This window comes from Strix uralensis, chromosome Z (genome assembly GCF_047716275.1).
Source record: "Strix uralensis isolate ZFMK-TIS-50842 chromosome Z, bStrUra1, whole genome shotgun sequence".
NCBI classification, from domain to species: domain Eukaryota; kingdom Metazoa; phylum Chordata; class Aves; order Strigiformes; family Strigidae; genus Strix; species Strix uralensis.
In genome coordinates this window covers 101,045,081-101,062,652 of record NC_134012.1, presented here as the reverse complement: position 1 = coordinate 101,062,652, position 17,572 = coordinate 101,045,081, and the positions used below count along the sequence as shown (strand labels likewise).

At 43.2% G+C, this 17,572-nt stretch overlaps 1 protein-coding gene across 1 annotated transcript in view; it reads right to left on the bottom strand.

Moving 5' to 3' along the window:
• The window catches only part of DCC (DCC netrin 1 receptor), a 641,274-nt gene that overhangs the window by 137,284 nt on the left and 486,418 nt on the right, over positions 1-17,572 (bottom strand). Inside the window, exon 12 of the mRNA XM_074856359.1 lies at positions 10,879-10,928. Coding sequence (XP_074712460.1) covers positions 10,879-10,928 — 50 coding nt within the window. The remainder of the gene's footprint in view (positions 1-10,878; positions 10,929-17,572) is intronic.

The window sequence follows — 17,572 nt, the reverse complement described above, 5'->3', positions numbered from 1 at the left end:
GTCCAACCAGGAACCTCACACTGACCGTTCCCAACTCCACCAGATCCCTCGGCGCTGGGTCAACCCGACTCTTCAACCCCTCCAGGGATGAGGACTCCCCCCCTGCCCTGGGCAGCCCATTCCAACGCCCAACAACCCCTTCTGCAAAGAAATCCTTCCTAAGAGCCAGTCTGACCCTGCCCTGGTGCAGCTTGAGGCCATTCCCTCTTGTCCCGGCGCTGGTTCCTTGGCTCAAGAGACTCATCCCCCCTCTCTGCACCCTCCTTTCAGGGAGTTGGAGAGGGCCATGAGGTCTCCCCTCAGCCTCCTCTTCTCCACACTAAACCCCCCCAGTTCCCTCAGCCGCTCCCCATCACACCTGTGCTCCAGACCCTGCATCAGCTCCGTTGCCCTTCTCTGGACACGCTCGAGTCATTCAATGGCCTTTTTGGAGTGAGGGGCCCAAAACTGAACCCAGTCATCGAGGGACGCCCTCATCATCTTCATGTCTGCTTGCAAACAAGGAAAAGTTTGTTGTTTCCTCCAACTCATTCAAGAAATGTGAACAAAACACGATTCCTCGTGATGCCCTTAAATGCAATACATAGGCTGATGGACTTTCTCTCTGTAATTCACCGGCATTATATCTGCTTCTTACAGAGCAAGCGTGGAAGCATTTCGATGATGACAACTTGGATGACTACATTTAGAGTCTGATTTGTACCAGATAACGTCTGTGCTCAAATGCTGCGGCCGTGAATTGGCGTGAAAGCACGATGCGCACCGTATGGCTGTACCGGACAGAGCAAACCACTCCCGAGATCACGGTGAATAATAGAAATAACGTCGTGCTCCGAGACAGAACGAGTATTTTAAAAGACCGATGCAATTCTGGAATGTGCTTAAATCCCCAATTCAAGGCCAAAATGTAAGGGGGGGGTCAGAAAGCTAACACCGACAAAAATATTTTGAAGATGCTTACATAAGTTCTAAATGCAAGAGGACTTTATCAAGCTCCAAATTTTGGAAAGAGAAAGTAGGGCACTGCCATAGACAGATGGAACCAACCCACTGAATTAAACCTTTTCTCCTAAACCAGCTGGGATTAAAACACAAACCTACCAGCATCACTTCATTTATATACAAACAGATAAATAGGTAGGTAGATAAATAGATATAAATATATAAATTTTGCTGGGAAGAGAAACAACTCTGCTAAGTTCAGTCGCTTTGTCTGATATTAAAAACAATGTTGTGCTTATCGGGACTAACGTTATGCTGGTAATTTTCATGAAACATATTTATAAATGAATAAGCTGTTTACCACAACACATTAAATTAAGGAGAAATATATTTAGGAACAGATTCGCACTGCTTTGGTTGTTATGATTATAAATTATTTTGTCAGTCTAACTGCCTAATTGCAAAAGGATAAGGATCTCTTAAGGGAGTAAATGTAAATATTAGAACAACTGAACGATGTGCAGCATCCAAACGCGTCTCCTGGCAGGGACGGAGGTATTTGTGCCAACCTCCTTATGGGTTTTGAGGATCTTCTGACCACATAAAGACCTTCTAGAAGTCAAGGTCATGAAGACTGGGAGGATCTGAATCCTTCTACGTCTGTGTGAAGCAGAGAGCAGAGCCGGAGCTGACAAAAGCACGCTCTTGGAAGAGCGCGAGATAGACAGATCACCATGGGACACACTGAAAGGTGGCCGGGACACCGGAAAAAAACTCTTTCTTGCCTCAGTATTTCTCTAAGGCATCGTTTTTTCTGCTCCTTCTTTCCGGTCCAAGCAGTAACCGGCCGAGTGAACTTGGAGCTTTTCACAATGACAAGGAATGGGAGAGCCCTGCTCAAGGCTGGAGTTCCGCTGACCGTGTAAATATTAGATTTTAAAGAAAAAACATCATTTGGTTGCTCAGAGGAAATATTGTAGGTCAAAAATATTTTTTCTGGGTAGAAACACAAAGTAGACAGCTTTCCCAGTTCAATAAGCATTAAACACCCTCTCTCTTTTCACTTTGGATGGAGCCCATGATGGCCAAGCACATGGTCATGGTACTTCAGTGCCCGCGGGTGAAAATGACTGTTTGGCATCATCCTAAACCAAAGATAAATTTTTAACGTCTCATTCGTATTAGAAGTCTCATAATCCACATACGCTGCTGTACACATCTCAAGCGAAAACCCAAATCTCCTCTGACTGAAACCATTGCCCTGTGTACGTCATGTGCCAAAGGGAGAGTTTTCAACCAGAAAAGCTGCGCTAACATTAGGTACAACGGCACGGAGCACTGGAAATATGTCTTCAGTCCCTTACCGTGCCGTGCAAAATTAAAAAAAAAAAAATCAAATTAATTTAGAAAAATCATGGAATTTTTTTTTTTTTTAATACCCTGAAACTTATTTTTTACTCACAATCTAGAAGTGATGACTATTCTTTGGCGTTTATTTGTTTGTTGGGGTTTTTTTTTCTAATATTTAGCGCCTTCTTGATACCATGACACTTAGCTACATCTAATCCATAGATATAAAATTAAAATATAAAAACATAAAATACAATATAAAGATAGTGTGCTCTTTTAGTATACGTGGACTGTTTCAAAACAGTCTCCACTCAGATTACAGGAAAAAATTCAAAAGTCGCACTTGAGAAGTGCAAAGAATTACCAAAATCATACTGGAATACTCAAAATGCTGGTTCAGCATCACCCAGCTGCCTCCGGCTGCCCGTGGTACAGCCCACCACTGCGGCCAGGGACAAGCACCTAGAGCCATCCTAGATGAAAATTTTAGCTTTTTTCTTTCTTTTTTTTTTTTTTTTCCCTGATATCAAGTTCTAGGTTGAGCAGTTACAATCATTTCCCAGTGGGCTGAATATTTTTGCTACCATGAAAATCCCGTCGCGATCAGTGAAGTTTGACTCGGAAGCTTTCCGTGTTGCTCACATTGGAAGGGATATTGGTACTTTAACCTGGTATATTTGTTGATTTCCAAAGACACGCAAAAATCACGTTGTCTTGAGCGCGGAAAATAAAATCCCAGCGTTTAACCCAGCATCTCCTTCCTGTTGGCTTTGGGTCAGAGGCACCAGGGAGAGGGGCAGAGCAGCACGCGCTATCTGCTCCCCTGCCCACTTCTCCTGACCTTGTCTTTCTCCTTCCCTGGTCTTTTTATTGTTTCTCTCAGAGACACCCAGGAACATATAAGCTCTACTAATCAGTGTCATAGCTCATTAATTTGCTTTATTGGTCTCTGGGTAAACGTCTCGTGCTACACTGTTCAGAAGCTACCGAGTCTTTATCATTAAGAAATAACTGCCCAGAGCTCCTACTCTGTGTGTTGCCTGGGTGCATGAAGTGGCTTAATAGTATCTCTAAATTTATCTTAAATGGAAAGGTGGCCAGAACATTCATCACCTTGAACAAGGTTTAATCAAATCCCATAACATAATGAATCTGTCCAGTTTTGACACCATAACCTTTGAGACTTTATACGTACTCAGCAGCGAGGTGTCGGACGTGGACGATACGCTTAAAGCGTAACAAAAAATTATGGTGCTATTCAAGATAATATGCAACATAAATAGCTTTTCGCACTTGTGTGATGCACTTCGAAGCGCACAATGATGCTGCTTTCTTCATTACAACACATCTTCCAGCAGGACTAATTCAAGGGATATTCTCTAAGTGAATGACCCACAAGTTTGCTCTCAGAAATGTATATAATTAAAAGTGAGAATCAGAAGGTATTGATCTCCAAGTTTCAGCAAATTTTCTCCTTTTAAAGGTTAAGCTCAATGCTTGTTACTATCCTCTCCTATACGTAATAGATTTAAAGGTTAAAGAGCTCTTTCTCTATGGTCTTCTCCATAAGTAATATATTTAAAGGTTATGTACACTGTTTCTAGAGGACACATCTCTAAATAGCGGTGACAGTCATTTTGATTTTACTTTTCGGTTCTTCTAAACTACTTATTTGATATCGATTCCTTTATGAGGAATCCAATCTCAATTTCCAGCTCACAGCTCATCTTTTCCTACAGCCACGACATTTATGTATCTCTGAGAGCTTCAGCTTCCACGCTGCTTCAGAAACATTAGCTACTCAAATAAATTACTACCTTTTTCACACGTTGCAAATACCACGTTAAAATCCAGCTTAACTAGCCTGTTTTTCCCTCATCTTCGCTATGAAATGCAGACAGAAATATCACAGGGCAGCCTTGTACGCAGGGTTAGCCTGAGGAAGCACTTAAACTTATTACTCAGCTGTCGTTACTGCTGAGCTCTCGCGGCTTTTTCGTACTTACTGATTCACCCTCCCTGCTGGAAGGTGATTTTTGGTGAATGGTACTTGGTTTGTTTGATAGTATAACTCGCTAGCTATATTACCTCAGTTTTGCCCAAAATAAACCGCACCGCCAGAAGAACTGTTATATTACATGTAAGTGTCTCATCACTTAGTAAATTTGTTAGTATTTCACGCTTTGAAAAAGGGGTTTGGGTCTCAGTCTTTCTGTCTGTGAAATGGGACAACTGCTACATTTCGCGTCCAGAGCAGGCTCTGCCCCCAGCCCATCTGGAGCTGCGGAACTCAGCACCCGTCACGACCGGAGCTGCAGGACGGATCGGTGCTTCGTGAACCCTCACCCATGGGGCCTGGGGGAGAGCACGGAGGAGTTCCCATCGGCCTGATGGGAGACAGCTCCTCTATCCCGGGCCAGATCATTGCTGCTTTCTCAGGCAGTTTTAAACTTCATGGCAAGAAAAAGGGATAATTATAGAATAGAATTAGAGTGGAATAAGAATTAGAATAGACTAAGAATTAGAATAGACTAAGAATTAGAGTAAAATTAGAATTAGAGTAAAATTAGAATTAGAGTAAAATTAGAATTAGATCAAAATTAGATTAAAATTAGAATTAGAATACAATTAGAACTAGAATTAAAATAGAAATAAAATTAGAGTAGGAATAGAATTAGAGTAGAAATAGAATATTTTCAGCTGGAAGGGACCTACAATGATCATCAAGTCCAACTCCTGACCCCTCCAGGGCTGCCCAAAAGTTAAAGCCTGTTGTTAAGGGCGTTGCCCAAACGCCTCTTAAGCACTGACAGGCCCCGGAGCAGTGGCCACCTCTCCAGGAAGCCTGTTCCAGGGTTTGACCACCCTCTCAGTAAAGAAATGCTTCCTGCAGTCAAGTCTGAGCATTATAAATAATGCTCATTCGGGGGAAAAATACTTCTCACGCCAACCAAATATTTCACAAGTGATAAAAGACACTAAACAGAATATATTGCCCCTATTTTAAGCAGTCTGTCCAGCCTTAAAAGGAACATTCTCTCTTGATATTGCTTTATCATAAAGGGCCCAATCCATCCTCATCCTCCAGTGAGCCAGTGGCACTACACGGGGATGATGTACAGCTCAGCAACAATTCCTCTGAAGGTTTTGGATGCATTTATAGCACATTTTAATGTACATTTAGTAGCAGAGCAATTTTAAGCAGCTGAGCTAAATGCAAGCTGACAGAATGGTTGATCTCGTTGGCTGCGCTGGAGTGTATCGCTCACCGTCAGTGCAAAGCAGCCTCCAGACCCAGCTGCCAAGCAATGAAAAATAAAATATTTTTTGCAGTGGCAACATCTGGCTCCTGTGTGCCTCACGTCTGTCACGGAGCATCCCAGGGCCCATCTCCTCGTGCCTGCATCCTTCCCAACAGCAGAAATCAATCCGGGGTGGGGGGGGGGGGGACACATCAAAATCAGAGGGGAAGGAAGAGAAACTTCATCACGTTTTATTTTGACAGCCTAAAAATCATGAAGGCTTTGTTCCACAGACTGTCAAAGAGCTGATAGCTTGGTGATGACTTTAATTTGGAGACCGCTAAATGTTTTCCAGCTGAGTGGCAGACCTATGTGTAGATGATGTAAAACTCCTGTTTCCTTCAGGTCCCATCAGCAGATCCTCAAACTGGCCACAAACTGGCAAATATGGGTTAATGTAAAATGTCCCGTTGGTGAGCGCCTACGAGAGCAGGCAGCCAGATGCCTACAAGTGCCTAAACGCTTCGGATAAAATAATTTAGAAAAAGGACAGATAAACAACATTAAAAAAAAAAAAAAATCAACGCGATTTAAAAAAGTATAGCTAGCTCCAAAGTACCTGTGTACCCTAAGATATTCTGCAGCACTCATCACCTTAGGCACTGTTCTCCATTAAAAAAACGTTAAGATGTTTGGACATAATTAAAACTGGAGTTAGCTGACACGCCGCTGACCACAATCTGCCCTTATCTGGGCTGATCCCAAAGTCAAGCTCAGCCTTACGCCAGCCAGCTGCGATTAAACCTCCAGGCTTGATTAGCTGCTCTGCCACTGGCAGCCAGCCTTGCTTTAACCCCCCCCCCCCACACCTCAAAGTCACAGCCTCATGTTTAACTCAGTCAACTCGCCAACATTTTTGGTCCGACGGCAGGAACACCTCGCAGCCCTGAGCGGGTTGAAGTTGCCATGAATATGGAGCTTCTCCAGATGGCACATATCTGTGTGTTTAATTAGTGTGAAATTAAGTGATTCGTTAGGGGTGGAGGTCCTGCTACCCACTAACCTACCTCTTTTGCCAGTAAAATACGCTCTCCATCGCCGCAGAGTTTTTGCTTGGAATAATTGACCACACGAGGCAAAAAGAAGGGGAGAGTTTTGCTCAGCGAATGTTAAACAATATAATTATTCCCACTGGAAAGAGCTACGGATCGTCCTCAGCAAAGTGTTGCAAAGGTGGAATTTCAAGTCCACGATCCACAGCTATTGCTAGCTTAAGCCACCTTTCTCCTTCGTTAAAATTGATACAACCCCCCGTATTTTATTAATGTGAACTAATAATTAAGATAACTCTTCCTGTAGTTTATTTATAGGTCTTTTTAAAACCGCATAAACAGCACAAATTTTGATTTGCGGGATGATTCCGCAAACCTTATGGGGCAATAACGAGCGAGAAGTTTTTTTTTTTTAGGTATAGATACAAAACACACACACACACACAAAAGAAATGACAAAAAAGCCCAGATTCATGACATATCTTTTAACTTTCCCCAGGAGAGCATCACCGATCACGTTCTCAGAGCCCTAACTACTCTATGAAAAATCTCACCCCAGAAGCAATCCCTATTCATCTAAGTGGAACGACATCCCGGGATTAAATCGCTACTAAATATGACTAAAGGAAATCTGCTTCTACAGTTAGCTCCAATTATTTCTTCACTTCGCTCCCTATTTGAAAATGGAAAGAAGAAATAAAGTTACATGCAATTTTAATTGGATAAAACGATAGCTATTTATGCACTTCAGATTTGCTAATTAACAACTATTTTATATATAAGATAATATATATTGATAAATATTAGTATATATTAATATACACATATGAATATACTACATATATTCATATACATATATTAATATATATTAATAACTATTAGTAAAATCCTGTAATATAAAAAAATTACAGAAAGTAAAACCACCCCAAAATTTAAACAAGAAAGAAAAGAAGCAAACAAATACATAAATAGCCACAACCAGTTGCCTTCACGCTGCCTCTTGAAAAGGGTGGAAGAAACAAGCTCAAAGGAAGAAGAAAACCTCAAAGAAAAGACAAAAGGAGCAAACTCTCGGCTTTCCAGCTCGCAGCCCCCAGCTAAAGCAACAGCTGGGCTGTCGCAGAAATTGTACGTCAGCTCCAAAGAGTTCAGCTCTCCCCCAAAATACCTGGTTTTGTTGTGTTCCCGCCGCTACAGCAAAGTGCAGACCTTGCTCCACAGCTTAAAGTTTAAAATTAATCTTCTCTTTTAAAAAGACAAAACTCCCGATAATTAGCTTAGCTTAGAATTGCACGTCGTAGACTTTTTTTGTTTTCTAGAAGCCTGCTATAACAATATTTCCCCTTTTTCAACCACCTCTGCTGATGAAAATTTGGCAATTGCCACGTTGTTTCTGCCAGAAGGAGAAGCTGTTGATGCAGATATTCCTTGGACAAAACTCTAGTCGCCTCTTAAGCCTCGTACACATCCTTTTCCTTTAGCAAAGCGGGGTATTTGCAAACAAAAGAAGTCAGAAATACATCTCTTCTTTCTTATTAGATCCCTATCTCTAATTAAAAGTCCGTGCAGGCACCCTATGCACTTTGCCAGCTTCTGATATTGGATTCGCCCTTACTTGTCTCAGCCACTTCTCTGTTGCGTTTTACAGTGAAATCTCTTTTCGGCAGGGAACTGTATTTCTGTCACAGTCCTCACCATTATCAATTCCGATCTGACCGAGGTCCCCAGTCACAGAACACCATCAATATTAAGCAATAATCATGATAATAGTAATTCATATCAAGCATCTTCCATTTGCTTGGCCATCTCCGTTATGTTATTAAATTAATAGATCTGCCACCGCCAAAGAAAAATAGCATAAAGAGAGAAATCTTATTAAACTAGAGATAAAATTTTAAACAATTCTGGGAACTGCCAAGGCCAGCCTTTGGGCTCTTCCGTGCACCACTCAAATCCAGTTAGCAAACTATGAGCGTTATTTAGTTATTTGTTTTGATGTAATCAGCTTGTGAATTATAAGTGTTTAATCAAATTAATTCTGCCTGCTGCCAAGAGAGAAGAAAAGCAAGAACATGATAAAAAACAGGCTGCAGAAATACAATATTCTGGGTTATTGCAGCCTTTTACAAAAGCAGGAGACTGCATACAGCTCTCTACAACATCAACGGTTTAGTTGTGCCGCAACCACAAACGCCGCAGGAGTTGCACCGCGGAAGATTGGGCAAAGGGTGTTTGGGGCGTGGTCTTCGAAGCTGATTCTTCTACTTGCAAAAACCTTTTTATTCCTTAAGATTCAGCAAGTTTAGTTCATTTCTGTATTTCTTTCCAGATGATCTAGGTGTAAATATTTAAATTCTATTCAAGCTTTATCAAGCTTTGCTGGAATACTGTTCTTTCCTATGGCCACATTACCTGTAGGGTACAGCCCAAAAGAGTCCCGACAGGTTCCACGTATCTTTTTCTCTTCGATAAAGATCCCTGTTCATACGTACAACCTTAAAATACCTTTTTACACAGTTATTACGCCACACACGGCACCAGCTTGAGAGTTTAGAAACCGACACCCCGCATGGCAAGGGGGATGCTTGGGAAGGTCTCTCCCATCTGCGTGGGAGATGCGTTTTGGAGTGGAGGTCAAGGCAGACTTGGCTGCTCACGGCCACCCTCGCCGCAATCTACGGGGGATGGAGAAGTCCTCTCACCACCACTGGCACCGTTTGCCACTACTTGGTCACAAAGAGAAGGACTGAGACCTGTTTCTTTTGCTTATCGTGGAACAGCAGCCCTGAACGATACTGTTCAAACACTCAGATTAACATTTAAATCTGTCTCCATACAGCACTTACATCTGCAAATTAATCAAGACTTCCATTGGGAACGTAGTGACGACCTCTAAAATGGTGGGTAGGCTCAAGATTTAGGCCCTTTTCTTCCCCATCTGCACAAACCATCTCCATCTGTAAGCACCAATACTGCAATAGCACATCTTAGGGTAGGAGCATCCACACACCATCCCGTGCAGCACCGTACCCTGCAGCTTGTTTTCTATTTTTGTTCTAAGTACTTTAAATGGAAATGATCACCACAAAAGGTCACAAAATGTGATCAATTGCTCTGTGGCATTTTACCTTGAGAACAAGCAAGAAAAAGTAAACACAAAGGTTTGGAACAAGATGAGCCAAGACATCGATGCCCTTTGGGCACTATGTGTAAAGGGAATTTAAAAGTAACTGGAGCTGGGTGCATTAAAAAAAAAAAAAAAAAAGAAATAAATCAGAATATACATTTGATGTCGTGAAAATAAGCAGGAGAAGAGAAAGATCAAACTGACAGGTACTGAGTGTTCCCAGCAAAACAGAGATTATATAAAATCTCCCTCAACTGCAGTATATCCTTGTCTGTGAGCTTGGGGCTCCCACTCCTTGGTAGCTGGGCAAACAGAAATCTCCAAAGATCACGTCCAAGGGGACATCCTGACAAGACACGAGGGGTGGGGTTTTCGTTCCTGCCTTTCACGCTCTGAAGTGGGAGCTTTTCCATGTCCAAATAGGCCTCTCATTGAAATCAGCTACAGAATAAAAGCTCAGGTAGTTCCCATAAATGGAAGGAATAAATAAAAAGGGAATAATCTCAAACATTTTTCAAAATACATCCAGAAATAGCACTCAACAAGGAGAAAACATAATTAACACCTATTATGTACAATATCATATTATAGAACAATATCAACCCACTTCATCAGTGATATGGAAATATTAGACTTTTTTATGGAGGAAAGTATTGGATTTAAGAGAAAAAAAACGCACCTTTCAGAAGACAAATATATTTGTTGGAACAAGCAAGCTGACAACAGACCTACCTGCGCGTGGTGCGTATAACCTCCCAATAAAATAATTCTGTCCCACACCACCTCTTCCCCAGGCGCAGCTCTGCTGCTCGTTATTCCCTGAGATTGTTCCGTTTAATCAACGCGCAGTTACGTTTATTGCAGATGTTAATCTGCAATCAGGGAACAGGTTCTGCTTGTTCACCTAAGTTGAAGTGCTGTAAAAACGGAAAAATCACTGCTTCCCTCAAACATTTTTTGGGTGTTTCGGTTCTTATTTTAACACAATCTCCTGGACAAGCAAAGGGAACCTTCTGCAAGGGGTAGATTGGGTCCCTTTGTGTATGAAAAAGCTACACAAAGTAGGAATAGCTACGTAAAATAAGAATAGCTACACAAAGTAGGAACAGCTACACAAATACCCGGCACTGGCGGCCGTGAGGTGCTGAGCACGTGGCAGACTTACCCTGGAGTTAACCACTTCCAAGGAGACGTTCTGAGGCATCGCACTGGGCACTGAAAAGGGAAAAAAAGCACAAAGAAATGGGAAATATTGCCATTAGTGTCTAAGACAGAATAGCTTACATCGACTATTTCTCTTGTCGGAAAGAAAAGAGCGCAGCTTTTACACCTAGTTTATAATCTGATCACAACCGTGCAGCTAAACCAGGTGGCACTTCAGAAGTCCCCTAGGGAGAGGAAAAACAAATGCATCTGTTCATTTCTTCCCATTTTTGATAGACCTATTAGTAAGCCCTTTAAGCAGCCAGTCAGCAGGCTCCCTGCAGTGAGACCGACGACTTGAATTCAGTTATTTGTTATAAACTTGGTCAGGAATAAACAAGAACATGCCACAATGTCTCTGTATTACTTTTTTCTGTATTAAAGTGCATTTCAGAATATATATTATATACAGGCAGAGCAGGGTATTCCTCTCTCGGTGATACCAGTGACCCTCTTCTAGAAAGATGCTTAAGGAGAAAAGAGACAAAACCCTTTGTCTTTAGATATTATTTTTTAAAAAGTGTTTCACATTAAGGCTCTGCTTGTCATACATAACATAATCCATACCTGGTTTTATACAGCTAAACATTCTTATATTTATTCTGAGAAATCTACTATAATTCTTAAATGGGTTAAACATCTTACAACGATGCCTCATGACGCATTCGTGAGAGGGTCCAGCGCCCATAGCTTGAAATCAAACAAATGGTTCTATCACAGGGGATTTTTTCCATCTTAAAAGTTTCTTTAATCTTTAATTTTCTCTACTTATAGTCATAGAAAAAACCCGTTCGGTGCAGATTTATTATCCCACCCATGCTGCCAGCTCCCTGCCCGTGAAGGATCGGGCTCACACCACCGAGACACGGTGTGGATCCCCGTGAACACTCAGCACCCGCACGGTTGGACAGGCCATTACCAACTATTTACTGACCGATTTCTGCCCATTTTCCACTCCATATCTGTATATTTATTTCCAATACGCTTGTCCAACAACGGTTCAAATGTATATTCTTCCAGCCGATGGCAAATATTAATTCAACCCCTGAGGAGCCAAAGCTTTAAAAACAAGTTCGTGGTTGGTGATGCAGCAACTGCCTGATGAGAACCTGAAGCTTTGTTTTCCTTTCAGAAAAATGTTGCCTGTCTGCTAACCTGGGTTACTGAAGAGTTGAAAAGCAGAGGTGTAGTTTATGTTTAGAGGAAGGTGGCCCTGAATTTGGGAAAATAAGAGCGAAAAAGGATCACAGTGAATGCCCAATTTAAGAAGAGTTTGCAATGCGATGTATTAGGGACAATGAGAGAAAATGGGTTTTCAGTGTACACCTATGAATATATCAAGTCAAAGAAGAGTTAACCCATTTTTATACTATATTAACAACACCACTAGGACAAAAATCATTCTTGTTGCAGTCGTCCACACATTTGAACTGATTCAGCAAAGACCTACAAGAATAAGCCGAGACCTGAAGCATCTTAAGAGATCAAATAAATTAATTTTCTTTAAACAAGCGCGGTGTTAAGAAGTGTGTGGATTATTATCTATTGTTGTCTGAAGGGGCAAGGCTGCAGAGAATAATTTAATAGGCAAAGAGCTACGAGCTGGAATCCATCTCCACTGGAAATCAGGCATACTTTTCCCTTCAACTGCTCAAATCTTCACTGAAAATTGCTGTCTAGGAGCATGGGACATCCATCGCCAAGCAAAACGTGTACATAAATATTTCTGTAAATCACTTTTTCCGGCCAAAACTTCCACCAGAAGGAAGTGGTGAAATTCTATGTGCTGTCTAGAGGTGGACGTAACGGGGGCTGTGTCTATATTGTCCCTGCGATTGTCTCTATGTATTATTTTTATATATATTCTATATATAGTCCCTCTAAGGTGCCAGCTGTGGCAGATGCAAACGATCAGTGCAGCCTGGCTCAACGTCAGCGCTCTGGAAGCATCAAGCTGCATCTAGAGCGAGGAGTCACCTCTGACCTGAACATCTACGAATCTCTACAGCATGTTATAGGAACTAATATGACAAGATACACCCCCACGCAGTCATTAAGGGCAAGGATGGCAGCAAGTCGTATAAACGCTGGTTTTCCTGGGTTATTTTAAGCAGTGCTGGTCAGACAGCTCCTCCGCTGGACTCTGTCTAGTCACGTCTACGTTCAATAAACAATTCCCCAAGTGCAGCACTTTGTAGCATCCTCAGTGCTTGCTGCTATTTAAGGATTTAAGTCAGTCAAAGCGAAGTCATTTGTCAGTGCTAATAAGAAAATAATGTTTTAAACACAGGCTACAAAAGAGCAAAAGTAACAACAGTTAACCAGGAGGGACCTGCTGGCAGCAAAGTCCCACATTAACACCATTGTCCTTCATGAAGGCGGATCATAAAAAAGAAAAAATAAAAAGGGAAGAAAAGTTGGATTTGAAGCACAATTATCTGAAAACTCAGATTGCTTGGTGATAGCTGTACAGCAAAGCGAGCGGCAAGGAATACAGAAACTCTTCCTCAGGTTGGGGATCCCAAATTGCAGAGATTCACTGTTGGAAACGGGCCGGGGAAGCGACAGCCTGAGTCAGCTGGGAGCTCCTGAAGCTCCCCAGAGTAGCAGCTTTAGAAACGAGTTGGTTTCTCCAGCCTAGGGACTCCTCTTTATTTGTTTCTGTACTGCCCATGACAGCGTCAAGTTGATCCAAGGCATTGCTGCTGCAACAGTACCGGTACGTGACACATTTCATCTCCCTTAATGCAGAGATGTCGCCGCTCACACTCCCCTTGTTTTGAAAAATATCAGAGAGAGAACTGTCTTGGTACTGCAAAGAATAAGAAAAGGGAGATATTTTTGGACATCTCTGAAGGAGCCGGATCTGGCGAGCACCGCTATCTCCTGGAAAAGCCTGTTCTCCCTGGAGAATATTTGCCCTTGTTCATGAGCAAGGCAGGACTGCTCAGAGCCCCAGTTTCTCCAAGACAATTCCTCTTCTCCCACCCTTCTCTCATGGGCAGTGAAGGCTCCTCACAACGTTTAGTCATCACCACCTTAAACCCCTCCTTCTCATTACTGACTTATTTTATTGCTACTACATATTATTCCCCTACCAAACAAACTTCTCTTCATCCTTTTTGGTTTTTTTCACTATTTGCTTGTCTTTCCATTATTTTGATTATTCCTCTTCAGTGGATGCTTGTCGTATTTCCCAATTTTGTTGCATGCATGAACATAACCGATGCCCTCCTCTTTTATTCCAGAACTTCAATCAAAACAAGAAATAAATCTAGACCTGACCCAGCATCGAACTCAATCATTTCCACAGTGATACTGGGCGTCTTTATTCCTTGCTCACTGTTCAGCCAAGGAGATGCTTTGCATTACCAAATCAGAGACCCTGATTTAATATCTCGGGTTGCATAACAATCAGAGAACTCCTCTGGCAAACCCAGCGCCTGTGAGATTACAATTACTTCCTCCGGTTTTATATCTTGATCAAATAAAGAAATTGGATGCACCTGGTAAAATTTGTTTTTTGTTTATTATTCACAGCTTAATTACACCATTAGAAATTAGAGTAGAACTCATTTTACCTAGCGTTAGCCTCGCAATAAGCAATGAACAGAGACAGATGAATCCAGGCGTAACTCGGCCCCTTTGTCTTGGCACGGGGTGACTCAGCGCTGGAAGAAGACTCAAATAATCTGGAGGAGCCCTGCTGCCTGCCTTGAGCCAGGTGTCTAAAGGTAGGTGAGATGAGCCTCACTGCTGGAAGTGAGGAAGAAAGAATGGAAAGAAGAATGATGGGAAAAAGGTTCATACGGCAAGGCACTCAGAATTGTTGGTATTTTTTTTCTTTTCATAGAATCACAGACTGGTTTGGGCTGGAAGGGAGCTTAAAGCCCATCCAGTCCCACCCCCCTGCCATGGGCAGGGACACCTTCCACTAGCCCAGGTTGCCCAAAGCCCTGTCCAACCTGGCCTTGAACCCTTCCAGGGAGGGGGCAGACACAGCTTCTCTGGGCAACCTGTGCCAGGGCCTCACCCCCCTCACAGGGAACAATTTCTTCCTTACATCTCATCTAAATCTGCCCTCTGTCAGTTTAAAACCACTCCCCCTCATCCTATCCTGATCAAGAGTCCCTCCCCCCTTTCCTGGAGCCCCTTTCAGTCCTGGGAGGTCGCTCTAAGGTCTCCCCGGAGCCTTCTCTTCTCCAGCTGAACCCCCCCAACTCTCTCAGCCTGTCCTCACAGGGGGGTGCTCCAGCCCCCCCAGCATCTTCGTGGCCTCCTCTGGCCCTGCTCCAGCAGCTCTGTGTCCTTCTGCTGTTGGTGCCCCCAGAGCTGGATCCTCACCAGAGCGGAGCAGAGGGGGAGAATCCCCCCATCGCCCTCTGGGTGCAGCCCAGCACACGGGTGGCTTTCTGGGCTGCCAGCGCATGTTGCTGGCTCACAGGCAGTTTTCCACCCCCCAACCCCCCAAGTCCTTCTCCTTGGGGCTGCTCTCAGTTTCTAACTGTTGAAATTAAAACAGTATCTTTTCAGTTGCCCATCAGATGAACCCATGTCCTTTGTGCTTTTGCTGGTTGTTTGTTATTCTTTAATTGTAGAGCAGAATAGTCCAGAAGGAACGAGATGGCTGAGGAAGCCCCCCCTGAGTATTTCACTGCAGCGCAGAGAGCACCCGCATCCCTGGGATGCTCTTTTGGGAGAGACAGAGGCACCAAGCAGGGAGAGTGAGCCAGGAGGTAAAAGGACCAGATCCAGGTCTCCAGCTCAATAAAGTGTGGAACAAATACATCAGCTAACCAAGTCTTGCTGGTGCTGGCACTAACTTCAGCCACAAAACCTTCCCATGGACGTTCCGTTAGAGCCTGCGCCTTCCCCCAAAAAGGTTTCGGGGCTGATGCTCACATCAAAAAATGTTTTGCATCAGGAAATTCCCGAGTGATTCTTGCAGGGGAAAGAGGAGAAGGAGGAAAACGGCCCAGTACTTCTTCCAGATAAAGACGGATTGGATAATTTGGGGGGAAGTCACCATAGCAAGAGGTTCGGCTACTGGGGTGCTACAAGAAGCCCGCGGCTCCTCACCTTGCTCACGGCTCTCGTGCGAACACAGGAACGGCTACCGACATCGGAAAAACTTCATAGACTGTCTCCTCTGTCAATCTGAACTTCAATCTTCGATTTTTACTTAAAAAACAAGCATTCATACTATAATTATGGATATAAATTACACTTAAATCAACTACTCAGGAAGCATGAAATTCTACTGTCTGCCAATTGCTGGGATTAAATGCATTTTGTTAAATTCATGAGCGCGATAGCTCAAAGCATTTCTGAAATGGCACGCAGCTTGGCCAAATATTATCTGAGCTGTATTTTAAACTGAAAATTAAGCATTAAAGATACAGCATGTTCCCTGATCTGCCGAATGCTGTCTGGGGGCTGTAGCTCCTGCAGCTGGAGATGCCACAGTAAATCCCTTTGATTGGGGTGCGTTTCTCAGGCTACAGATTACATCCCAGAGTTTCGTGGACAATTTCTGCCTACAGACCTGCAGGAACTAATAGTACAGGCTTTTTTTTTTTTTTTTTTTTAAATGCAACTACATACACCTTATTGTATGGTACACAGCAAAGGATCGGCGTGGAAAAAATAACCTGCTCAAGCACGGACATTTTCAAGAGGAAAGAAGACTTAAAAATGATCCTGTCAATTTTTACAAGAGGAAAGGAAAGGCAGATCAATCTCCAGGACTTTTCTCCCATTTTTGACGTTGACTTCTGTTTCAAACCAGCTTTTGGAAAAGCATCACGGGAGTCGCTGCCCTTTGAGAGTGTCCCAGTTCCTTGCCTGGGGGCTGCCCTCCAGATTTGGCTACCGATGTGAAAATAAACGGCCAGAGACTACATGGACTGAGATGCAAAGACAACACAAATAAAGACCAAAGGGAGCCGGTTGTGACGAGTCAAATGCTCTTCGTTACAGTTTTGTCCGGTGGCAAAAGCACCGGGCAGGAGCAGCGAAAGGTGGCCAGTCCCTGTCTCTTCGGCAGGGGTAGTTCCTGACTGATGAGGCTGCTAAATCTAAATTTAAGCTGGACGATGGGTTGCAATCTAAAAATCATAGTGGGGCAGCCTGCTCCCCGCCATGGGGAGAGTGGTGGCAGGAACAAAACCAGCCCAAAACCAGATGTGTATACGGGCAACTACAGGCTTTCTCCTTCCTTTATCTCTCACCTATAAACCAGGAGAGATTAAATGTCTTTGTCCCTCCTCTACGTAGGCTGTTAGCTCGCCCATGCAGAAGTTATTTCTTGCTGTTTTATTGCATGGCCTTCTAGCAGAAGGGACCTTAACCCTGGGAAAGGTCTCTGCGTGGTACCATAAAAGAAGAAATTGCAGAAAGTTTTGGTGCTGCAGACTTGCTCTCTCCATTCCTTCCTTTGCTTCTCGGGACAGATAGGACCGCTATCAGCTTTGCCAGGCTTGGCCAAAGCCCAGCTCTCTCTGCGGCCCTTTGACTGCTCTTTTTCATACGAGAGACCAAAGTGGTTTCAGGCAGACTCAGAGTAAGGAGGATGGAAAGATATCCTAAAGGGATTCTCTTCTTTTACACCTGCTCCAAAAAAACAGAGGAAGGCCAGAAAGGTTGCAGCCAACTGA